A 26398-nucleotide genomic window follows, 5' to 3' on the forward strand; every position below is an offset into this window, starting at 1 on the left:
ATAAGACCTGACACACACCTGTCTATATAACACCTGACACACGCCTGTCTATATAACACCTGACACACGCCTGTCTATATAACACCTGACACACACCTGTCTATATAACACCTGACACACACCTGTCTATATAACACCTGACACACACCTGTCTATATAACACCTGACACACGCCTGTCTATATAACAACTGACACACACCTGTCTATATAACACCTGACACACACCTGTCTATATAACAACTGACACACACCTGTCTATATAACAACTGACACACACCTGTCTATATAACACCTGACACACACCTGTCTATATAACACCTGACACACACCTGTCTATATAACACCTGACACACACCTGTCTGACCTCACATCTACCCATCTGACCTTCTTTCTAACCTTTTATTGTGAAGTGACCTTGAGTCTCTTGAAAGTTTTAAAGCAAATGTTTTATTAAACATGATGAACATCATGAGTGACTCGTGCTCCACTGAACTTCAAGTCTTCAGTCGACTCAACAAGTGATGAAAGAGTTTCTTCAACAACATTCAGATCAACACGTTTGTTTCAGGAGCAGATTTCTTCCATCATCACTGTCAGCACTTTAATGATGATTGACAGCAGCTACACAAGTGTGTTGGAGGAACACACTCACACACTCAGGTCACACACACACACTGAGGAACCAGAACCAGGAACCTCTGTGAGTCCAAATCCCAGGTACAAAGGTTCAGTGGAGGTGAAGAAGCTGTGGAGGTGTTTCTGTCCATCAGAGGAGACACTGAAGAAGGATAAATATCCAGGTTCAGGAAAGTTCATCATCATTTCTACTCTGTGAGAAACTTCTTGACTCTTGATGACAGTTTCGTTGTTATCGTGACAGAATTTATATCCTTCATCATCAGAGCAGCTCAGACTCCAGGAATAACGGTTCTGTCCAAACTCAGACTCGTCTTCTTTCCCTCCGTCTCTTCTGAGAGTCAGTGCGATAGAAGCTCCTCCTCTCATCTCCAGCTCCCAGTAACATGGTCCAGTCACAGCTTCTCTGCTCATCACCTGAAGACACCGGTGGAATCTGTCGGGATGGTCCAGATAATCCTGATCCTGCGGCACAAGTTCCACCGTCCTGTTGTCGTTGGACAGTAGGAGGCGCCGGTGTGCTGTGTCCGGGTCCAGTGAGAGTGGACGGAAGTCTGAGAGAAGAAGACACGAGAGGTGATGATGGTGGAAGAACTTTCTCTTTAACACAATCATGGACTCAGTGTCCCAGCAAGCCAGGGAGGGCTGCTCTGTTTGTTGACATCTAGTGGAGATCATCATCAAAGTGGAGTCAACAGTCTTTTGAGACTGGGACCACCTCCAGAGAAGAACCAGGAGGAACATCCCAGAATCATCTTGTCACATTTGATTGACACCAGTGTGTCCATATCAAGTCAGCAGCTAAACTAGCATGTAGCTAACATGATGTTTCTTCATGTTCTTGAAACATCTCTGTGTTCATCTCCACCATCATCCTGGTGAGATGCTGCACTGAGATCTTCTCACTCCACTCTCAAGTCCAAGAGTGAAAAGAGTGAATGAATGAGTGTGAGATGATCTGCACAGAGGCTCCTCACCAGCTGCTGCTGGACACCATGTTGACCAGAGTTGTGGACAGTGACCTGGACTTGATGAAGCTCCATCAGCAGATTCAAGTGTAACAACATCTTAACAGCACAACTGCTCCACTAGAAGCTGACAGAGTCAAGGAGTTCTCATCAAATCAAACTTACACATCTTCCATCCAGATGTTAACCTCTGTGGTCCACAGTGATCCAGCCTGGAGGAAGAAACATTGAGAAGATCAGGTTCATTGACTTCAGATGCTGCTAAGTGGACGTTCTTTCATGACTGTGTGGACCACAACAAAGATGGATCTAGAAACACTCGCTCAGTCTCCACTGTCTCCTTGTTCTTCCACTGGTGTCCAGCAGGAGAACATGGAGAAGCTCTGAGAGTTGGATTCATGTGCTCAGTTCAGATGAAGAGTCTGAGCAGCGTCACACACTCACATCTCTCTGCTTCTGATCACATGTTCAGAAGATCTTTGGAGCTCAGTCAGTGAGTTCTGCTGCTCCGTCCATACCTGAGAGTCTCCAGCCTCCAGTCTGGACTCTCCAGTCCAGCAGACAGCAGCTCCAGTCCTGGTCCTCCTGGATGATTGAAGCTCAGGTCCAGCTCTCTCAGATGGGACGGGTTAGATGTCAGAGCTGAGACCAGAGAAGAACAACCTCCTGCTGAGATCTTACACCATGACAGACTGTAATGAAGGAGAAACAGTTTCATTAAAATCAGAAGAACTGAAGACATGATGTTCTGACCTGAGAGTCTCCAGGTGACAGTGTGGACTCTTCAGTCCAGCAGACAGCAGCTCCACTCCTGGATCCTGCAGGTCGTTTCTACTCAGGTCCAGTTGAGTCAGACTAGAGGACGGAGAGCTGAGGACTGAGGACAGAAGTGAACAACTTCTCTCTGACAGTCGACAGTAGATCAGCCTGTGAAAGAGACGGAAACGTCAACAAGAGACTTTTTCTCTATTTTGCCTTGAAAGCCTTGATTGGAGGAAACACTGAACTCTTGACGTTCATAAGATCATCACATGATTGTGTGAACATTTGAAGACTTTGATTTCAATCAAGATCAACTTGATCAACACATGAAATAATGAAGTTTTCATCAGTTCAACACTTGATGTATAAATGATCACATGACTCACTGTTGTGAGAGGATTGATGTGTGTTTGTGTTTAATGTCAGTGTTAGTGTTGTGTAACTCCACTCACACTGTTGTGTAACTCCACTCACACTGTTGTGTAACTCCACTCACACTGGTGTTGTGTAACTCCACTCACACTGTTGTGTAACTCCACTCACACTGGTGTTGTGTAACTCCACTCACACTGTTGTGTAACTCCACTCACACTGGTGTTGTGTAACTCCACTCACACTGGTGTTATGTTACTCCACTCACACTGTTGTGTAACTCCACTCACACTGGTGTTGTGTAACTCCACTCACACTGTTGTGTAACTCCACTCACACTGTTGTGTAACTCCACTCACACTGGTGTTGTGTAACTCCACTCACACTAGTGTTGTGTAACTCCACTCACACTGTTGTTGTGTAACTCCACTCACACTGGTGTTGTGTAACTCCACTCACACTGTTGTGTAACTCCACTCACACTGGTGTTGTGTAACTCCACTCACACTGTTGTATAACTCCACTCACACTGGTGTTGTGTAACTCCACTCACACTGTTGTATAACTCCACTCACACTGGTGTTGTGTAACTCCACTCACACTGGTGTTGTGTAACTCCACTCACACTGTTGTATAACTCCACTCACACTGGTGTTGTGTAACTCCACTCACACTGGTGTTGTGTAACTCCACTCACACTGGTGTTGTGTAACTCCACTCACACTGGTGTTGTGTAACTCCACTCACACTGGTGTTGTGTAACTCCACTCACACTAGTGTTGTGTTACTCCACTCACACTGGTGTTGTGTAACTCCACTCACACTGGTGTTGTGTAACTCCACTCACACTGGTGTTGTGTAACTCCACTCACACTGGTGTTGTGTAACTCCACTCACACTAGTGTTGTGTAACTCCACTCAAACTGGTGTTGTGTAACTCCACTCACACTGGTGTTGTGTAACTCCACTCACACTGGTGTTGTGTAACTCCACTCACACTGGTGTTGTGTAACTCCACTCACACTAGTGTTGTGTTACTCCACTCACACTGGTGTTGTGTAACTCCACTCACACTGGTGTTGTGTAACTCCACTCACACTGGTGTTGTGTAACTCCACTCACACTGGTGTTGTGTAACTCCACTCACACTAGTGTTGTGTAACTCCACTCAAACTGGTGTTGTGTAACTCCACTCACACTGGTGTTGTGTAACTCCACTCACACTGGTGTTGTGTAGCTCGACTTTGACTCGTTGTGTGACTCATGTTGTTTGACTTGTGTTGTGTTGTGTTAGTTGTGTTGTGTGACTTGTGTTGTGTTAGTTGTGTTATGTGAGTCATGTTGTGTGACTCGTGTTGTGTAACTTGTGTGTTGTGTCTTGTGTCGTGTGAGTTGTGTCGTGTGACTTGTGTTGTGTGACTTGTGTGGTTTGACTCGTGTTGTGTGAGTCGTGTGACTTGTGTTGTGTGACTTGTGTTGTGATTCGTGTCGTGTGACTTGTGTCGTGTGACTTGTGTTGTGTGACTCGTGTTGTGCAACTTAAGTTGTGTGACTTGTGTTGTTTGAGTTGTGTTGTGTGAGTCGAGTTGTGTGACTTGTGTTCTGTGACTTGTGTTCTGTGACTCTTGTTGTGTTAGTTGTGTTCTGTGACTTGTGTTGTGTGACTTGTGTTGTGTTAGTTGTGTTGTGTGACTTGTGTTGTGTGAGTCATGTCGTGTGACTTTTGTTGTGTGACTTTTGTTGTGTGTCTTTTGTGGTGTGACTTTTGTTGTGTGACTTTTGTGGTGTGACTTGTGTTGTGTGACTTGTGTTGTGTGACTTGTGCTGTGTGACCTGTGGGATTTGTGTCGTGTGACTCATTTCGGGTGACTCATGTCATGTTACTTGTGGTGTGACTTGTGTTGTGTGAGTTGTGTTGTGTGACTTATGTCGTGTGACTTGTGTTGTGTGACTTGTGTTGTGTGAGTTGTGTTGTATGAGTCGTGTTTTTTTAGTTGTGTTATGTAACTTGCGTTGTGTGACTTGTGTTGTCTGAGTTGTGTTGTGTGATTTGTGACTTGTGTCATGTGAGTTGTGTTGTGTGACTTGTGTTGTGTGACTTGTGCAGTGTGACTTGTGTTGTGTGACTCATGTAGTGTGAGTTGTGTTGTGTTGTCTGAGTTGTGTTGTGTGACTCGTGTCATGTGACTTGTGTTGTGTGACTTGTGTAGTATGACTTGTGTTGTGTGACTTGTGTTGTGTAACTTGTGTCGTGTGACTTGTGTTGTGTGACTTGTGTTGTGTGACTTGTGTAGCGTGACTTGTGTGATTTGTCTTGTGTGACTTGTGTTGTGTAACTTGTGTCGTGTGACTTGTGTCGTGTGACTAGTGTTGTGTGACTCGTGTTGTTTGATTAGTGTTGTGTGGGTCGTGTTGTGTGACTTGTGTGACTCATTTTGTTTGACCTGTGTTCTGTGACCCTTTTGTTGTGTGACTTTTGTTGTATGACTTTTGTTGTGTGAGTTTTGCAGTGGGACTTGTGTTAGTTGTGTGACTTGTGTCATTGGACTTGTGTGAGTTGTCTTGTGTGAGTCGTGTTGTTTCAGTCGTGTTATGTAACTTGTGTTGTGTGACTTTTGTTGTGTGACTTTTGTTGTATGACTTTTGTTGTGTGACTTTTGTTGTATGACTTTTGTTGTGTGACTTTTGTTGTGTGACTTTTGTTGTATGACTTTTGTTGTGTGACTTTTGTTGTGTGACTTTTGTTGTATGACTTTTGTTGTGTGACTTTTGTTGTATGACTTTTGTTGTGTGACTTTTGTTGTGTGACTTTTGTTGTATGACTTTTGTTGTGTGACTTTTGTTGTATGACTTTTGTTGTGTGACTTTTGTTGTATGACTTTTGTTGTGTGACTTTTGTTGTGTGACTTTTGTTGTATGACTTTTGTTGTGTGACTTTTGTTGTGTGACTTTTGTTGTATGACTTTTGTTGTGTGACTTTTGTTGTATGACTTTTGTTGTGTGACTTTTGTTGTGTGACTTTTGTTGTATGACTTTTGTTGTGTGACTTTTGTTGTATGACTTTTGTTGTGTGACTTTTGTTGTATGACTTTTGTTGTGTGACTTTTGTTGTGTGACTTGTGTTTGTTTGAAATGATGTTCTGACCTGAGAGTCTCCAGGTGACAGTGTGGACTCTTCAGTCCAGCAGACAGCAGCTCCACTCCTGGATCCTGCAGGTCGATGTTGAAACTCAGGTCCAGTTGAGTCAGACTAGAGGACGGAGAGCTGAGGACTGAGGACAGAAGTGAACAACTTCTCTCTGACAGGAAACAGGAGATCAGCCTGTGAAAGAGACGAGTGTCGTCAACAAGAGGATTGATTTGTGTTTATATGAGAAACAAACACAAGATAACATAAGGAAAAATAAAGAGTCACAAAACAAACAACAATGACAAATGAAAATAAAAGGTTGTTACATGTATATTGATCATAATAACACATCATTGATTCTTTTTCTATTCACTTACTTATCTCAGTGTTTTTGTGTGTTTTCTCTCAATTGTTGTGTTTAATTCTTTTCCAGAGTAAAAATATCTTCAATGTAATCAAGACACTGATTCAATCGTGAAGATTCACTTCAGTCAATTTATTCTATTTGTTTTTTAACATTCAATTCAATATGAACAGGTTTACAAAGTTATTATTCATAACCGTGTCAGGTGTGAGTGTGAAGGTGTTGCAGGTAATACAAGCTCAAACAATGTGTGTGTGTTTGTCACTCACACTCCTGCACTCTCTCAACATTGTTGTCTTCATTTGAATGTTTACAGTTAGAAAATTCAAGGTGAATTCTCTCCATCTTTGGATCCAGTGGATCTATGTTGTGACACAGATGGAGTGTCAATCATCCTCCGTCACATTCACCTTCATTTCTTCTCCATGTTTGCTTCACATGAACTGAATTAGTTTCAACTTTTGAAACATTTCTCAAGTTTGGAGACTATTTTTGAAGTTGTTTCTGGACATCAATCAATATATGGATCAGTTTGTTTCCATCTGGTGACACTTTTTATTCATGATTCATAAACATGTTTCAATTGAAGATGTTTTGACATTTTCTTATTTTCTAATGATATTTTTTCACATTTATCAAAGTCTTCAAAGTTTTCCTCCATCATTGTTCAAACATGTGTCGTTCCTTTAAATCTCCAGCTTTCAAATGTTTTCTCTGTAGTTCCAGGTTTGAATATGGAGGCCTAGGAGGGTCAAACCAGGATTTACTGTCACCTATAAATATAAATGACGTTCTTACTTTCATGATATTTCAAACAATCTTCCATGTTGTGAAGTTTGCAGTGGATTTAAGTTCATGTTATTTATTTTCTTGTGAAACGTTGTTAGTTTTATTTTGAAAGTCCACTTCCTGTCTGTTTATCTCACAAGAGTTCAAAAGTCTAAGAAGAAACTCAAGAGACATTAATTTGCATAAACTCAAGGACTTGAAGAAACATTAAACAAGACTTTTCTCTCTTTGCAGCAAACAAGGTGTTGTTTTGTTTGAATGTTAGTTTCTTCTACAGTGAGACGACACTGTTGAATATTGTGAAGAAGAACATGTTTGACTTTTCATTCAGTTGCTGATGTGTTCATCACACATGCTCACATCACCATGAACATTACCCTGCATTGAAATCTAGCAACAGAACAAGTGATGACATCACAAGAGTCTCTCAAATGTCTTTGAATGGATCTGAGATCAGTAAATATGTGTCAACATACTGAACAGCACGACCCAGCAGAAGAACAAATCAAGTTCAAGTAGAACCTGCTGAAGACTGAGGTCACTTAGAATCATCTGCTTCATTGAAGAACTCACTGAAGACTCAACTTTGACTCTCTGGAGTCTCACCTCTGACTTTCACATGTTCTGAAGCTGAAGACATGATGTTCTGACCTGAGAGTCTCCAGGTGACAGTGTGGACTCTTCAGTCCAGCAGACAGCAGCTCCACTCCTGGATCCTGCAGGTTCCAGTTGTGACTCAGGTCCAGTTGAGTCAGACTAGAGGACGGAGAGCTGAGGACTGAGGACAGAAGTGAACAACTTCTCTCTGTCAGGAAACAGTCTCTCAGCCTGTGAAAGAGACGAGTGTCGTCAACAAGAAGATTGATTTGTGTTTATATGAGAAACAAACACAAGATAACATAAGGAAAAATAAAAAGAGTCACAAAACAAACAACAATGACAAATGAAAATAAAAGGTTGTTACATGTATATTGATCATAATAACACATCATTGATTCTTTTTCTATTCACTTACTTATCTCAGTGTTTTTGTTTGTTTTCTCTCAATTGTTGTGTTTAATTCTTTTCCAGAGTAAAAATATCATCAATTTAATCAAGACACTGATTCAATCGTGAAGATTCACTTCAGTCAATTTATTCTATTTGTTTTTTAACATTCAATTCAATTTGAACAGGTTTACAAAGTTATTATTCATAACCGTGTCAGGTGTGAGTGTGAAGGTGTTGCAGGTAATACAAGCTCAAACAATGTGTGTGTGTTTGACAATCAAGGAGTCGACTACTTCCACTATACATGGACTACTATCAACCTTCAGCTAATGCCAACATGACTGACCAAATGACTGATGTAGTTCAACATATGGAGGACAGTGAGCTGAGACTATGGTATCCCATCCAAGGACGACAGCCCCTCCATCAGCCCCACACAACAGCTCAGGAGCCCATGATGGTTCAAGTCACTTCCCAACGGACATTTCTAGATTCTCTCATGTTAGACACGAAACACCAAGAGAACTCAAGGCTCCTCTTGTTTTCCGTGGGGATGTTCAGACAAAGTTGAGTTGGAAGAATGGCTCGAGTTGATGGAAGATTATTTCAAGAAACGTGATGTTCAACTGGAGAGTCGGGTCGAAGTAATTCTCACACATTTAAGGGCTCGAGCTAAAGAGTGAAGTTTGGGATAGAAATGGAGAGATAGATGTTGCACGCCGTCCTCACATGTGTATGGTCTCTTGAGGAAACATTCTTCTGAACGCTATTCATCGGTGCCTTTGTCAGACTTTTATTCAACTCTCCCAGATGTGATGAAGACCCGTAGGACTACTGGCTCCGCCTCAAGAAAGCTGCTGCAGTCGCCACAGGTTGCTTGTGGGAACAAGGCAGATGTTTGATCACCCAGATCTGGCTCACATTCCGGTCCATACTTTGGATAAATGGTCAGCCGTGAAGTGCAGGACGAGTTGGATGATTTCATAGACTAGTTTGAAGACACCAGCCAGACATAGTGAAGAGGTGAACATGGATAGAGTTGAAGTTAACCTACAGCAGCCTCTGAACCACCTGAGAGACAGCAGCCAGTTGATCAAGACTCTTCTACAATGGAGAGGTTGCTGGGGTTGTTGGAAAAGATGCTGCAGAACCAGAGTCAGAACCAATATAACAGAAGGACACGTAACAACTACAACAGACAACACCGAGGGACTTGACGCTGTGCCATGTTCTGTATGTGCTGATGGTTCATATTCTCACTGCCGAGAAAACCTTCTCTGCTTCTTTTGTCACTCTCCAGAACACACAAGACGTAAGTGACCTCAAGTTCTTGTGCCACCTGCCTTCACACATCAGGGAAACTAATCAGTCTGCACACAAGGGAGGAAACTGCAGACGGGTTGAGCCTACCTCCCACCTTAGATGTAGATATTGATTTAGAGATAGTATATCAGTCTCATGTGAACAAGGTCTTTACCTCAAAAACAGTTATAATGCAAAGCCTACAGAAGATTTCTAATACTGACAGTCTGTTCTACACTGAAGTCGGTACTAAAAATGGATGTGTGGTGAAAGCTTTGGTGGACAGTGGTTCAATGGTGTGCACTGTAAATGAAGCCACAGATATCAGGCTTTCCTGATCACTTTCAAGTGCTGAAAAGAAATCAGCTAAAGACGTTGTCATTGTTGGTTGTGGGGGTCATTTAGTCAAACCAACACTAATAGACAATGTTGTTGCTACTGTTTATGGCTACAGAGTGATGCTCCCTGTCCTTGTTGTACCAGGCCAGGAAGATGACATGATATTGGGCTGCAACATCATCAAATGGCTTATTTCAAAGATGAAGGGTTCAATAGTTCCATCATTAACATCAACATGTGATGATGCAGTTACTTTCTCTTTTGTCACATTCAGACGAGTGGAAAGAGGACGACCTGCAATGCAGGATTGGGACGACAAAGAGTCGTGTCACACTGCAACCAGGGTCTGAACATCTAGTGTGGGCTAAAGTGTCATCGTCTGCTCAGTCACTGTGGGGAAAACAGTTGTGATCGAGCAACACAGTCCAAAGTGAGACCTGCACAAATCCTGGTAGGAAGAGTTGTCACTACCTTGTGGGGGGATGCCTGGGCTCCTGTGAAGATATTGAATCCCACTGAGAAGCTACTCACTATAAAACGAGATGCTATGGTTGCAGATGTGTCACTCGCCCCTCAGTCCAAGACTTGCCTCAACCAGAACCAGTTTATTCTAATGTGATGTTGACACAGAACATCCACTGCTGTCTGAGGAGATGATCATCCACACGTTGAAGGACATGGATCTGGAGGACTTAGATCTCACTTCCTGTGAAGTGTCTCTTGAATGGAAAAACAAGTTATTATGTCTCATCCAAAGTTATGAGTGTACTTTCTCAAAACTCAAAATGGATTGTGTTGAGGCAAATGAATATGTTCATAGAATCCGTTTGGTGGACGACAAGCCTCTCAGACTGCAGTACCTCCGTGACCCCTCTAGTCAATATGAGAAACTGAGGATCGCTCTAAATAAGATGGAGGAACAGGGGATTATTCGTGAATCTCAGAGTGAGTTTTCTTCTCCTCTTGTGCTTGTTGTTAAACCTAATGGTGACCTACGCATTTGCAATGATTTCAGATGGTTGAATGTCAGAACAGTGAAAGATGCGGACCCCCTGCCCCACCAGACAGACGCCCTTGCTGCGCTTGGTGGTAACACATTTTTCTCCACTATGGACCTCACATCAGGGTTTTATAATGTCAGATTCCACAAAGAGGATAAGAAATTTAAAGTGTTCTCCTTCCCATTTGGTCTGCACAAATATAATAGAATGCCCAGGGTCTTACCAACAGCCCCGCAACATTTATACGGATGATGATGTCCATATTTGGTGATAAGAACTTTACCAGTTGTTTGTGTTATCTGGACGACCTGCTGGTTTTTGCTCCATCGGAGGAGGTTGCAATTGAGCGGTTAGAGATGGTTTTTTCGCGTCTTGCTGCTAACAACCTAAAGCTGTCACCTAGGAAATGTAACTTTCTTTGCAGATCTGTAAGGTTCTTAGGACACATTATTTGTACAAATGGTGTTAAAGACGGACGCTGATATAATACAGGCATTTGTTGATGTGGAAGAATCTGATCTGTTTGACGCTGATGGAATCACTCCTGCAAAGAAGATGAGATCATTTCTTAGCATGGTCCTGTATTATCACCATTTCATAGAGGGATGTTCAGCTGAAGCCAAAACACTTTTTGATCTTGTTTCTGATCCTGTCTCCTGTAACAGCAGAGGCAGAAAATGCAAACCTGAATTGAAACGGTTACATCAGACTCACCCCTGTTGATTATTCTGCTGAGTGTAAGGCTACATTCCAAACACTTAAACATGACTTAGTCCACAGTGTCACTCTGGCTCACCCTGATCTCACAGAGCCCTTGTTCCTGCTGTAGATGCTTCTTTTGATGGGTTAGGGGCTGTCCTCTCACAGTTGCCACCAGGGGCACAACTAGTGGCTTTTGCCAGTAAAACCCTCTCACGTTCACAGCTGAATTACCATGTTCATCAGCTACAGTTTCTGGCGCTGAAATGGGCGGTTTGTGATAAGTTCAGTCACTGGCTTAAAGGGAGACATTTCACGGTTTGGATGGATAACAATCCCCTAACCTACATTGTGACTAAGCCCCGGTTGGACGCATGTGAACAAAGATGGGTGTCCAAGTTGGAAGCTTATAGTTTTGATCTGAACTATGTACCTGGCAACAAGAATGTGGTCGCTGGTGCCCTTGAGAACCATTTGTTCAGTCTTGCATTGTTCATCGACTTGTTACAGAGACCTACGTCTCATTGTTGGAGAAGATGTGTGGCCTTAAAGATAAAAAAGTGTATGGTGCATTCAAGTGTAGTACGAACTGTCAAAGGGTCATTGAGCAGTCTTTGAATGAGGGTGGACTCATTAACTAAAAGAGAAATAGCCAGACTGCAAGAACAGGACAACATTCTAAACATGGCGTTTCATTATGTCAAACGTCATAATCGCCCAAACAGGTGTGAACGGGGAAGTGAACCAGGGGTTTGATGAAGTTGCTCAGACATTGGCCGAAACTTGTCATTAAACATGGCTTGTTGTACAGACAAACTAAAGACAGGCAACTCAACACTCAAAGGGGCGACATAGCTCAGATGGTAGAGTGGTTGCCTGCAGTCCAAAAGGTTGCAGGTTCAATCCCAGCTCCAGACAAGCTTGTGTCGTTGTGTCCCTGAGCAAGACACTTCACCCTGATTGCTCCTGATGGTGAACTTGGCGCAAGTGTGCAGCCTACTCCCATCAGTATGTGTGAATGGTTGAATTTCCCATTTCCCCTCGCGGGACTAATAAGGGATTCTAAAAAAAAAAAACACAAAAAATCTTCCAGTTAATCGTCCCAAATTCATTAAAAGGTCAGGTGTTGCGTGGTTTACATGACTCAGCAGGTCATCAGGGTCAGGCACGAACTGTCTCACTTGCCAGGCATCAGTAAAGGGCTGTTTTGGCTGTGTTGTTGCTAAAACTCCAGAACTTGCATTTCGTGTCCCCCTTGAATGCATTGAAACATCTGCACCTTTGGAATTGGTTTTTGGTCTGCTGAGAAATCTGACAATCTTGCTGTTGGTGATCAGGTTCTGCTTGCTAACCGCGGTGAGAGGGGGAAAAAGAAGCTTGCTGACAAGTGGGAGTCTACTGTTTATGAGGTGACCTCTGTGACCTCATGAGATTCATGTCTACTCCATCAGACACCCTGTAACTCAGACAAAAAGTGGTTCACTTAAACGTGCTGCTCCCGGTGGACTTTTTGTCCACTGACAATGACCCTGACATCGACCCTGCTGACCCCATTGACTGTGATTTGGAACATGATGCAACCCAGCTAGTAGACGTGGTAAATGATGATCAATCCAGAAACAATGATTGGCTCAGACAGGTTGAGGCGGCTGGAGAGAAGAGTGACACAGATGATTGTGACCGTCTGAGTAGTGTCTCCTCTGAAGAACCACTGTGCTCAACGGATGCTGTAGCTGGAGATGATACTTTTGAGGATGGAATTTACTGTTCATGGTCCGCCCTTCAAATGTTTTTACATATTGTAATGTTGTAACTGTTACCCAGTTTGAGCAGAATTTAAGGGGGGTGTATGTAACATAGTGAAGGACTGTGCATTAAATTCACTAAAATGGGGTAACAGTGCCACCTACTGTTACTATTATTTTTTGGTTAGTCCTGCCCTTTGAACTGTAGCACTGAATTGTGGGATATCCTCATTGCCTCGACATAGACATAGATACATAGACGCCGCATCGACTATAGACGGATGTGTATAAAGTGCCGCCATCTTGGTTCAGTGTCATCAGAGGCAGCATTAACAACTGCAGGGAAGGAGGTACTTCTCAATCTTAAAATACAATTATTCGCTGAATTCTGAAGCGATTTTCAAACGGTTTGGTCTGTTCAAACAATCATCATACATGAAGCTATGATACAGGGTGCTTGGATAATAATAATAATAATTGAAAATATTCCTTCTGATAATTTAGCAACTATGGCTCGACCTTTGATAGTTCCTGGACATAGAAGCTGCCATTTGAAATTAAAGTTCTGAAAAACAAGCCACCACAAAGTTGTTGACAAATAAGAACTTATGCAATAAGAGGAATATACTCAAATGCAATAGAACTTCAAGGAATAACGATCTGAACGTCTGTCTATCAAGCAAACAAACCCTGTGAAAATATCTTGACAAATGAGCGGTTAGTGATAGTGTAAACACACATCATTCCTCTATAGACCTAATGCACTGTAGGAGCGAGTAACACTGTACCAAGATGGCCGCCCTGTATACACACCCCTCTAGTGGGCGGCAGCAGTCGATGCGGCGTCCATGTATATATGTCTATGGCCTCGAGGACTGCAATGAGGTAGAAGGAGGAGATGCTCTGTGAGCATTAGTGTATAAAAAATATGTTATAAACACCTTTTTCTTTCAATTGTCATATTTTATATTATTTGTTTAGTAGCCGTTCTATTGTATATGTTTGTTTAATTGTTTAGCGTTTAACTTATTGTGTGGTGTTTCTAGAGCGAGAGCAACGAGTGTGTGAGCGATCCATCCTCAAACAGTATTTGATTTATGTGCAGAATCTTACAAATAAAAGACTTGTCCACGAGCAGCTTCATGTTCTGAAGCTGTAGACATGATGTTCTGACCTGAGAGTCTCCAGGTGACAGTGTGGACTCTTCAGTCCAGCAGACAGCAGCTCCACTCCTGGATCCTTCAGGTCGTTTCTACTCAGGTCCAGTTGAGTCAGACTAGAGGACGGAGAGCTGAGGACTGAGGACAGAAGTGAACAACTTCTCTCTGTCAGTCGACAGTAGATCAGCCTGTGAAAGAGACGAGTGTCGTCAACAAGAGGATTGATTTGTGTTTATATGAGAAACAAACACAAGATAACATAAGGAAAAATAAAGAGTCACAAAACAAACAACAATGACAAATGAAAATAAAAGGTTGTTACATGTATATTGATCATAATAACACATCATTGATTCTTTTTCTATTCACTTACTTATCTCAGTGTTTTTGTGTGTTTTCTCTCAATTGTTGTGTCTAATTCTTTTCCAGAGTAAAATTTTTTTTTTTTCCACAAAACAACAAATTTCTTCTATTAACACTGTGTTAACTTTTCATTTTCTTCATTTATGTCTAGTTTTCACGCTGGATTTCGGGGTCAAGCCTAAAATAAACCCTGTCTGTGCCTGAGGGAGAAACATACAGTTGTTCGTTCACTGTTTGTGTGTTTGTGTGTTTGTGTGTTTGTGTTCACGACACATGTTCAAGTGTTTGCTCGTGAAATTCAAATGAAAAGTTGATGTTATTTCAAAAGTGACTTTAAAAATGATGGATTTACAAAACGAGGTGAAAGAAAAACCATGAAGAGAGAAAGAAGGAGTGAGTTGGTGACACAGGGATGAGTTGAAATGAAAGATATGAGCAGGACGTGAGACGACACTGTTGAATATTGTGAAGAAGAACATGTTTGACTTTCATTCAGTTGCTGATGTGTTCATCACACATGCTCACATCACCATGAACATTACCTGCATTGAAATCTAGCAACAGAACAAGTGATGACATCACAAGAGTCTCTCAAATGTGTTTGAATGGATCTGAGATCAGTAAATATGTGTCAACATACTGAACAGCACGACCCAGCAGAAGAACAAATCAAGTTCAAGTAGAACCTGCTGAAGACTGAGGTCACTTAGAATCATCTGCTTCATTGAAGAACTCACTGAAGACTCAACTTTGACTCTCTGGAGTCTCACCTCTGACTTTCACATGTTCTGAAGCTGAAGACATGATGTTCTGACCTGAGAGTCTCCAGGTGACAGTGTGGACTCTTCAGTCCAGCAGACAGCAGCTCCACTCCTGGATCCTTCAGGTCGTTGTGACTCAGGTCCAGTTGAGTCAGACTAGAGGACGGAGAGCTGAGGACTGAGGACAGAAGTGAACAACTTCTCTCTGACAGTCGACAGGAGATCAGCCTGTGAAAGAGACGAGTGTCGTCAACAAGAGGATTGATTTGTGTTTATATGAGAAACAAACACAAGATAACATAAGGAAAAATAAAAAGAGTCACAAAACAAACAACAATGACAAATGAAAATAAAAGGTTGTTACATGTATTTTGTAAATAAAATAAAATAAATAAATTTGTTTCCACGAAACATGTTCAAGTGTTTACTCATGAGATTCAAATGAAAAGTTGATGTTGTTTCAAAAGTGACTTTAGAAAATGATGGATTTACAAAACAAGGTGAAAGAAAAACCATGAAGAGAGAAAGGAAGTTGGAGTTTCTCAGCCTGAATGAAATGAAGAAGGAAATCAAACATTCATGGTTCATATCAGAGATGTTTCAATGATCCACTTACAGAACTTCATTTGAAGCTTGAACCACCGGCAGAAGCCTCTCAAGAACATCCTGTGAGGTAGAGTATTTCTTCACGTCAAACACTTTCAGATGTTCCTCTGAGGACAGTAAGATGAAGGCCAGGCTGGACCACTGAGCAGGAGACAGTTGATCTGTGAGGAGACGTCCTGATCTCAGCTGCTGTTGGACCTCCTCCACCAGAGAAGTGTCCTTCACTTCATTCAGACAGTGGAACAGGTTGATGATTCTCTCTGGAGACACATTCTCACTGATCTTCTTCTTGATGAGCTTTGCTGTGTCCTGATTGGTCCAAGAGCTTCTTCCTGTTTGTTTCAACAAACCTGGAAGGAGACTCTGGCTGGTCTGCAGAGAAAGACCCAGAAGGAAGCGCAGGAACAAGTCCAGATGTCCATTTGGACTTTCTAAAGCATCATTGATTTCTTTCTGGTAGAACTTTTCTATGTCGATTCTTGACTGCAGGTTGACTTCAGAGTTGAAGAACATCTGGTGAACATGAAGAGCAGCCAGAAACTCCTGAAGACTCAGGTGGATGAAGCAGAACATCTGGTCCTGGTACAGTCCTCTCTCCTCTCTGAAGATCTGAGTGACCACTCCTGAGTAAAGTGAAGCAGCTGTGATGTCGATGTCACACTCTGTCAGGTCTGATTCGTAGAAGATCAAGTTTCCTTTCTTCAGGTGCTCAAAAGCCATTTTTCCCAGAGACTTCATCATCTTCATGCTCTCGGGATCCCAAACTATGTCTGTCCATGCTGCTCCATGGTACTTCTGCTTCTTGACTTTGGACAGAACCACCAGGAAGTAGATGAACATCTCAGTCAGGGTGTTGGGCAGCTGTCCTGTCTCTCCGCTCTTCAACATGTCCTCCAGAACTGTGGCAGTGATCCAGCAGAAGATCGGGATGTGACACATGATGTGGAGGCTTCGGGAGGTCTTGATGTGAGAGATGATGGTGCTGGTCTGCTCCTCATCACTGGACCTCTTCCTGAAGTACTCCTCCTTCTGGAGGTCAGTGAACCCTCTGACCTCTGTCACCATGTCCACACACTCAGGAGGGATCTGATTGGCTGCTGCAGGTCGTGTGGTGATCCAGAGACGAGCTGAGGGAAGAAGATTCCCTCTGATGAGGTTTGTCAGGAGGACGTCTACTGAGGTGGACTCAGTAGCTTCTATCAGGACCTGACTGTTGAGGAAGTCCAGAGGGAGTCGACACTCGTCAAGACCGTCAAAGATGAACAGAACCTGGTCTCCTTCAAAACTGCTGAGATCTTTGGTTTCAGGAAAGAAAAGATGAACAAGTTCCATCAAACTCAACTTCTTCTCTTTCAGCAGGTTCAGCTCTCTGAAGGTGAAAGGAAACATGAGGTGGAAGTTCTGGTGGGCTTTGTCTTCAGCCCAGTCCAGAGTGACCTTCTGTGTCAGGAGGGTCTTCCCAATGCCAGCCACGCCCTTCGTCAGCAGGCTCCTGATTGGTCGTTCTCTGTCAGGTGAGGCTTTAAAGAGGTCTTCTTGCCTGATGGTGGTTTCTGGTCTGGTCTGGTTCCTGGTGGCTGCTTCGATCTGTCGAACCTCGTGCTCCTGGTTGACCTGGTCTGTGCCCCCCTCAGTGATGTAGAGCTCCGTGTAGATCTGATTCAGAGGAGCAGAGTTTCCTGCTTTAGCGACTCCTTCAGACACACTGTGGAACTTCTTCTTCAGGCTCCTCTTCAGTCGTCTTTGAAGCTTTCCAGCACGACTTCCTGAAGAAGAGAAGTCACATGAAGCTCAAGATTCTAGAAGATCAATCTTCTCATCAGCTGCAGGAACTTCCATCACAAATGTACTTCAAGACGTCATATTCAGCAGGTTGACGGTTCAAATCCTCTTACTTCCCCACAGAAGACCAGCAAGCTCCTCCTGCTTCATGCTCCTCAGGATGTTCAGGATGATCGTCAGGAAAGCTTCTCTGCTGCTCCTCATCTGCTCCTCTTCACACTTCAACGCCTCCTCTTCCTCATCATCCAGGTGTTTCTGCTCACCTGGTCTGAGAAACTTCTTCACTCTCTTCAGTTCCTCCTTCACCAGGGTCACGACCTTCTCCTCCAGCAGCTGAAACACACACAGACACATGTGACTAGAGGGAGGTCTCAGTCCAAGTCTAACCTGGACCTGTTGAGCAAAACTTTCTTCAAGCTGAAGAACGTACCTGAATCGTGGACTCCACATCTGTCAGATGCTGCTGGACACACTGGAGAACATCTGAGACCTGCTGATCCTCTCTGTGAAGAACATCTGGTAGTCAAAAAGTTCTACTTCAACAAGGTCACCAATGATCTGAGCAAGACTCAGACTCTCAGTTGGAATCTTCACATTGATGGAACACCAGAAGGAACACACGTTTTTTACTTCAGTCATGGTTTAGTTTTCATGGCTTCAGTTTTTTGCTTCTTCTCTTGGATGTTGACTTTCTTTCACAAGTGTTTGCAGCACTTTTGACTAACAGTTCATGAGCAGTTGGTATCAGTGGAGAAAAGAGAGAAGAAAACCTCACCTGTCTCCTGAAGGCTCTTGTCCACCTTTGAAATCAAGAATAAGGTCCATTGATGCTTCACTCTTCAGAGACTCAAAGTTGAGTTCAGACTCTTCTTGTTTCTCCTGGTAGATCCTGAAAGAGACACAACTCTGATCAACACTTCTGTCGTTCACCATCTGACCAGTAGATGTCATGTTGCTCCTGTTGTCTCTCACCTCTGACGCTTCTGTTCACCTTTGAATTCAATAAATCTTCCCATAGATCTGTCACTCTTCAGAGACACACAGCTGGGAGCAGGTCCTGGTCTTTGTCCTGGTCTTTGTCCTGGTCTTTGTCCTGGTCTTTGTCCTGGTCCAGGTCCAGCAGATGTACGTAGCTTCGAGCTGAACACACACACGTTTCAGTGAGAAGAAGATTCCAGTATTTGTAGGTGTGACAGAGACGTGATCTTCTCACCTCTGAGCTCTGGTCCAGCTGTCATGGTCTTCACCCAGAGGAGGTTCAGAGGCAGGATCTTCCTCCTCTGTGTCCACACCTGCACACAAACACAACAGCATCATCACTCGTCATCATTGTGTTGTTGACACAATAATAAAACCTCATCAGTACAAACAACATGTTGTTGCTCAACCACACATTCATGTGTTCACTCTAGTTGTTGCTGATCTTCACATGAACTTTGACTCTTGGTCTCTGAACACTTTTTATTGCTGCAATCAAAAGATGCCGGAACAGAGTTCAGACTTTATCAACAGAGTCAGGATCAGAGTTCACCTGCTGCTGCCACACCTGTGTTTATAGTCATCGATTCTTCATCCAGTCACCAGGTTAATGATTGATGCACATGTTGATATGAGAGCAATTTGATCTTTCACTGACTTTGATCCACTTTATCTTTTTATGTTTTCACTTATTCAATCAACACATGAAGAATTATTTTCTTTTTCACTTCAGTCTTGATTAATTTATTCACCTTAGTCTTGATTAAATTATTCACCTCACTTATGATTAAATTATTCACCTCACTTATGATTCATTTATTCACCTCACTCATGATTCATGTATTCACCTCAGTATTGATTCATTTATTCACCTCACTCATGATTCATTTATTCACCTCAGTATTGATTCATTTATTCACCTCACTCATGATTCATTTATTCACCTCACTCTTGATTCATGTATTCACCTCACTCTTGATTCATTTAATCACATCACTCTTGAATGATGTATTCACTTCACTATTGATTCAATTATTCACCTCACGCCTGATTCATGTATTCACCTCGCCAACTCACTCTTGATTCATGTATTCACACTCTGGCTGGGGAACATGACAGCATGAAAAAAGCCACTGACCTGTGAGCAACGCTCTGCTCTGAAGACTTGTGTCCATGTTTGTCGGTGAAACTTCCAGGTGAGCTGAGCTGCTTGTGATCCAGACTCAGGGAAACACTGATGAACCGTCAGTGAGGAGGTGTGTCTGTCAGAGACATCAGTGCAACATAGTGTGTAGTTGACTCACACTTTTATGACATCGTTCAACAACGAAACATTTGCCACGAGAATCAAGACGTTCGATAAGTTTAGTCACAATGTTGATCTAGAAGAAGGAATGCAGGAGTTATTTACATGAATATATTAATGTTTATATGAATAACCTTCAGAGTAACATATTACTTTACATAAGAAACACTCAGTTAAACAACTGTCTGACCACACCTGTTCAAAGTTCTACTTTATCACTTGATGATTCATGATTGATTAACAAAACTGTTAGTGTAAGAAGTAACTTCACTGATATAAGAACAACTTTAGTTCTTCACTGTCTTCACTTGACTTTTATTAACAAAACTGTTAGTGTAAGAAGTAACTTCACTGATATAAGAACAACTTTAGTTCTTCACTGTGAAGATATATCCTCAGATTGATCCACATATATGTATTCATTTAAGGCTTAAATTATATATCCTCATTTTATGTACTCAATTGTACATTGATAATGTTTTCTTCTATTCAGAGTTAAAACATAGTCTTGTATTTCAAATGTTGAAGGCTCTAAGCATCTGGGCCTCAACTTTGTGTGAACCTTTGTATACGTTTCTTATACAATTGACAGAGGCGTCATTGTTACAATAAGTTCCAAACTGTGAAAGATATATTGTGTTGTAAGGAGGATACAGTCATGTGACATCCATGACCCAGAATTGATGGCCTACAGACCTGGTTCGAGATAACATGTGTGAAGGAAATCTGAAGATTCATTGTTTAGGTCAGTGTTCAGGTAATGACATGAATACAATCTTTTTGTTCATAATGGAGTCAGATTTTGCAAAATCATTCTGCACCCCGAGGTTGAAAATGGTTACTCAACTTACTTCACGTGTTCAGAGAGGGTCTGGAGGTCTTTAAAAGAAGGGACATGCTAAGAGGTTTCCAGCCACCCTCTGGAAGGATCTGGTGGGTGAACCAGGATGTCGGACAGAGACTGGACCGAGCGCTCGAACTTCTGGTATTTCTGAATAATTAGCATTCTTTGTTAACTGTTGTATTTAAGTTTGTATGGTTTTGTAATCATTCTTTACTTTGAATAAATGTACTGTTTTAATTCTAAATGTTACTCTTCCTTGGATCAAACGAATGCGCAGAACTCATTAGCCAGGAAAGAGATTTGATAACTTCTTTTGAGTCCAAAGACCCGGTTCCGTGGCTGAGACCAAGATCAATTTAAATCTAAATATAGAGCGAAGTGTGTTTGATTGTTCAGAAATGCTGAAGTTGATTGTTAAACTTTGTTGTTGTTGTTAAATATGCATATGGAAAAAGGTCAGATGTGCTTCTTTTGATTTGAAAATGTATAAAGTTAAAACATAAGGGTCTTGTTGATGCAATGAACCAAGTTGTAGAGACATGATGGTGTCAACATAAACAACTTGTTTCTTTGAAACAAACACGATCAGAAATTGTTAAGATTAGTTCAATAAGTGATTTCTTTCACGATCATAAAAAAGCAGACAAATCTGGAAAAAAAAAAAGGATTTTAATAAGGACCTAAAGGGTTAGAGTCCTTGATTATTGATTAGGTAATCAATGTCCTCTAGGGTAGGAGGTCCTGAGTCCTTAAGGGTTGGAGTCCCTGAGTATTGATTTTCAATCAATATCTTAAAAAGGACCATATAAAGGTTGGAGGCCTTGGAGATTGTTCAATTGATCAAATCCTAAAGAACCCCAGGGTTTGATTCCCTGAGTTCCAACTTGGTTGAGTTAAAGACGTCATTTTTGTTTTGTTTAGTTTTGTTTTACTTTGTTTGTGATTATATCCTGATTTTATTGTTGCTAAAAAATTCTTGAATTAATAATTATCTATGAAGTTGAAATTAATCTTCTGTTCAAAGTGGAATTCTGGGTGCAGCCTGCTGAGCGGAGGAAAAAACCTACGATCTTGTCCTTCTTTGGGTGAAGCCCTGGACTAGAACGCAGACGGAGCGTTGATGAAATAAATTCTCTTGAAATAAAACGTATAACATCTGTGAATGTTACTTTCTTCTTTTATATATACTTCATATCAATCTTACAGCGTCTGGGAATGTTGCATTTTTCTTCTTCTACTTTCCTAACTTACAGCCGCTGTGCTGAGAAGCGTCTGTGGACGTTTCCATCTCTTAAGAGCCTTCTTGGATCAAAGGCTGCTGGGATAAGAAACGGTGATTGTTATTGTATCGAAAAGTGCAACAAAATAAGCACAGAATGTTGACTCATGAAAATGAGAAGAAATGGGGAAAAGCTAAAAGAATCAAAAAGGTACGAGAAAAGGCAAAGCTGGACATGCTCTGGCTGTTGAAATGTTTGTGAGACTCTACGGCGCCACATGCAGGCCACGACCAACCTCACGTCTCGACCATCTCTGACCGACGGGAGGAAAACTAGGCCTTAAAATATTGTTATTGAAAATAAATATTCCTATTAAAGAGACCAAACTGATACAAACTGAATACAATAAATTACTTTAAAGATAATAATTACGCTAAGATTATAGCTGGAAAAATCCTATACCAATAAAAAGTAACGGTAGGTAAAAAGATAAAAGCTTTTAAAAAAAATGAAAGTAACCTCCAAAATGGGAATCAAAAAATAGCAATGGTGCATATTTAGAGAAGGATGTTGAATTGATGGAATTCCATAAACCAGGAATAATTAAATGTTGAAAAATGGAATAAAGATTTACTGAGAATTAGACAAAAAACAATGTGTCTTCTGCTGAAGTAGAGGCTGTCGAGGATTTATGGACAACTCCTCGCGTAAGAAATTCCCAAATAGGGAAGAACAATACATATTGAAACTGTTTTATTTGCCACAAACCAGGTCACATGGCAAGATATTGTAAATAAAACTGAATAAAAAGATTCAGCTTGTAAAACAGATATAATAAAACATATAAAAGGAAATCCTTATGTTTTCCTTTGTTCCTCAACATCAGTGACAAGACAAGAAACTGAAATAAAAATAATAAAAAATTGAAAAGTAACAAAGCCATCATGAACATAGTTGCTTTTAGAATTGTGCAGTGGTCAGTACCTGACATGAATGAAGTGAGCATAAGTGACTGATACAGGGAAGTGTTTTAGGCTACAAGAACTACACATCTGATAAGTAATAATGACGCAGCTAAGGTTAAACTAACTGTTAAAGATGAAAATAATTCAAACATTAAAGTAAAACCAGTTCCATTATTGAACAGCTCATTGTTGGACAGAGTTGATGAGTTTATATTTAAAAATATTTTTTCTGTGTTGGAATAATTATACTGTATGGTAGAAGAATTTTTAACTACTAGTTTTTAAAATCTAGTTGGTTTTATAGTTGTTATAAGTATTTGTCTTGGCTGATAAGAGTAATTGTTACTTGTTTCAATTGTGAGCTAAAGTTAGTCCTTGTTGTAAAGTTTCAACTCCGACTGAGATTGTTTTCTGTGGCTTGTTTGTTTACTCTGGGACTGTGTCAGCTGTTTTAACATCTAGGATTGTTTCAGTTAAGTATCTGTTAGGTTTTCAAGGTCATTTTGATAGTTCTGAGCAAGTTCTGCTCCACTGAGTGTTTTCTTGTCCAGGACATGAAACTAGAACCTCTAGATCAGGGGTCGGGAACCTTTTTGACTCAGAGAGCCATGAAAGCAAAATATTTGGAAATTTATTTCAGTGAGAGCCATATAAATAATATTCAGATGTAAGAATCTGTGCTTGACACGAATTCAAGCCCTTTTCCTTTGTTCATCAAAATCAACAAAAAATTCAGACGGGTTCATCCCTTTCCATGCCTCCATTTCAATATGTCCATCATATTTAAATGAAGCTCAAGACTAAAATTTCTCCATTTCTGTGATCATGAAAAAACAAAAACAAATGAAAACATGAATTCAAACTAACAGTTTATATTTGTTAATTTTAAACATGTCTGATATGAATCACACAAGTGGATTAATTAAATTTCAGATGAAGTTTAACGAGAATAAAACTGTTAACCAGTAACTTCACATCATCATCGCTTTGTCTGATCGTCTCTGACGTCATTAGAATGTGTTTCACCTGCACCTGTTTAACGTGTTTGTGTTTCTGCGTATTCTTATTACATTCGTGAGATAAAGGTCATTTAAAATAGTCATCATGTGATGGTTTATTAATACAAGTGTGTTTTAAGGACTCGATCACAAAAGGAAAACCAGCATTTGTTGCTTTCATTGAAACCTGCAGCTTAACTTTGATGGACCTGACGTCATGTTTCTGTGACTCTAGAGAAGAACCTGAAGTGACGTCATGTTTCTGTGACTCTAGAGAAGAACCTGAAGTGACGTCATGTTTCTGTGACTCTAGAGAAGAACCTGAAGTGACGTCATGTTTCTGTGACTCTAGAGAAGAACCTGAAGTGACGTCATGTTTCTGTGACTCTAGAGAAGAACCTGAAGTGACGTCATGTTTCTGTGACTCTAGAGAAGAACCTGAAGTGACGTCATGTTTCTGTGACTCTAGAGAAGAACCTGAAGTGACGTCATGTTTCTGTGACTCTAGAGAAGAACCTGAAGTGACGTCATGTTTCTGTGACTCTAGAGAAGAACCTGAAGTGACGTCATGTTTCTGTGACTCTAGAGAAGAACCTGAAGTGACGTCATGTTTCTGTGACTCTAGAGAAGAACCTGAAGTGACGTCATGTTTCTGTGACTCTAGAGAAGAACCTGAAGTGACGTCATGTTTCTGTGACTCTAGAGAAGAACCTGAAGTGACGTCATGTTTCTGTGACTCTAGAGAAGAACCTGAAGTGACGTCATGTTTCTGTGACTCTAGAGAAGAACCTGAAGTGACGTCATGTTTCTGTGACTCTAGAGAAGAACCTGAAGTGACGTCATGTTTCTGTGACTCTAGAGAAGAACCTGAAGTGACGTCATGTTTCTGTGACTCTAGAGAAGAACCTGAAGTGACGTCATGTTTCTGTGACTCTAGAGAAGAACCTGAAGTGACGTCATGTTTCTGTGACTCTAGAGAAGAACCTGAAGTGACGTCATGTTTCTGTGACTCTAGAGAAGAACCTGAAGTGACGTCATGTTTCTGTGACTCTAGAGAAGAACCTGAAGTGACGTCATGTTTCTGTGACTCTAGAGAAGAACCTGAAGTGACGTCATGTTTCTGTGACTCTAGAGAAGAACCTGAAGTGACGTCATGTTTCTGTGACTCTAGAGAAGAACCTGAAGTGACGTCATGTTTCTGTGACTCTAGAGAAGAACCTGAAGCCATCAAACGCGCATTATTTTGTTTGATATATTATTTTAAAAAAACAAGCTTATAATTCTATATCGTTTTTCTGAATTGCGTAAAATGACTGTCGCACGTTTTGCTCTTTTTATTCTCGATTCATATGATCTTTTCCGTGCGTTCAGTGGAAGAGGCGGGAGCTCTGATTGGCTGCTGTGCATGTCAATCAAATTGTCAACCAATCGGCGCAATAACCCTTTGATTGACATGCACAGCAGCCAATCAGAGCTCTCTTTACTATTTTCTTATATCATATTTTATTAAATCACGCGATCTACTCGCAACAGCTTCGGTCGATCGCGATCGACGTATTGCCCGCCCCTGAAACAAGTGATAATATTTTATGTTTTATCTGAAAAGCCGAAATCTGCGAGCCAGATGCAATCATCAAAAGAGCCACACCTGGCTCGCGAGCCATAGGTTCCCGACCCCTGATCTAGAGGGAGGATCTCTATCTGTGGGATTGTTCACTACTTGAGGTTGGACTCTGAGATCTGTTCCTGCTCTACTAACACACTCCTGCCACTCTGTGACTTTTCACACAATCTTGAGCATTTGATAACTAATAGATAGTGATTAAGATTAAGATCTACATAGTTTCTATCTAATTACACTCTTTAGAATAACTTTTCTTTTATGGAGATCAAATCTTCTATCAAACAATCAAAGTACTATGGGTCACAGTGAAACATCAGAAAATGACCAGTACTTTGACAAACAATTTTCTGGGTCCGACAGTCGTCACAACGAATGTTTGGATTGAGAAAAAGAAAGAGTCGCTTCTCTCCCCACGACTGTTATCACTCTCGCCCTCTGAGCAGCCTGATCCAGGAGAGTCTGGAAGGACGGCTCAGATCCTGACTCCAACCCTGGGACAACCTGAGACAGGCACAGTCACGACTACTGGACCTCAGTCAAGCTCATGGAAGCTGGGATGGGACCATGCAGGTGATGCTGGTGAGTCGAGGTGGAAGAGAAGGTTTGTCAGAACCTTGTCTGGTGACACGACGAAGCCACTCATGTTTTGAGAAACAGGCTAAAATCCAATACATTGACTGATCCCATGACGAT

The 26398-nt window shown here is 41.5% G+C and overlaps 1 protein-coding gene across 1 annotated transcript; it reads right to left on the reverse strand.

Moving 5' to 3' along the window:
• Nucleotides 1-425: 425 nt before the first annotated feature.
• On the reverse strand, nt 426-19945 carry LOC148089997 (NACHT, LRR and PYD domains-containing protein 3-like). The gene is made up of 15 exons (XM_087811292.1): nt 19887-19945; nt 18984-19062; nt 18743-18910; nt 18546-18659; nt 18201-18273; nt 17884-18103; nt 15999-17754; nt 15437-15610; nt 14273-14446; nt 7674-7850; nt 5885-6061; nt 2359-2532; nt 2124-2297; nt 1771-1817; nt 426-1191 (listed from the first exon to the last, which is right to left on the reverse strand). Exons 1-15 carry the CDS (start codon nt 19921-19923, stop codon nt 650-652), a joined length of 4086 nt encoding a protein of 1361 aa, XP_087667418.1. The 5' UTR covers nt 19924-19945; the 3' UTR covers nt 426-649.
• Between the last annotated feature and the right edge of the window lie 6453 nt (nt 19946-26398).

Source organism: Callionymus lyra, chromosome 1, assembly GCF_982586985.1.
Source record: "Callionymus lyra chromosome 1, fCalLyr1.hap1.1, whole genome shotgun sequence".
NCBI lineage: Eukaryota > Metazoa > Chordata > Actinopteri > Syngnathiformes > Callionymidae > Callionymus > Callionymus lyra.

Coding starts and splice junctions, on each gene's coding strand:
- LOC148089997 (XM_087811292.1), bottom strand. CDS start 19,923: ATGGACACAAGTCTTCAGAGCAGAGCGTTGCTCACAG. Junction 18,274..18,545: donor CAAGAGCCTTCAGGAGACAG/GTGAGGTTTTCT, acceptor TGTTCTTCACAG/AGAGGATCAGCAGGTCTCAG. Junction 1,818..2,123: donor TGGAGGCTGGAGACTCTCAG/GTATGGACGGAG, acceptor TTCTTCCTCCAG/GCTGGATCACTGTGGACCAC.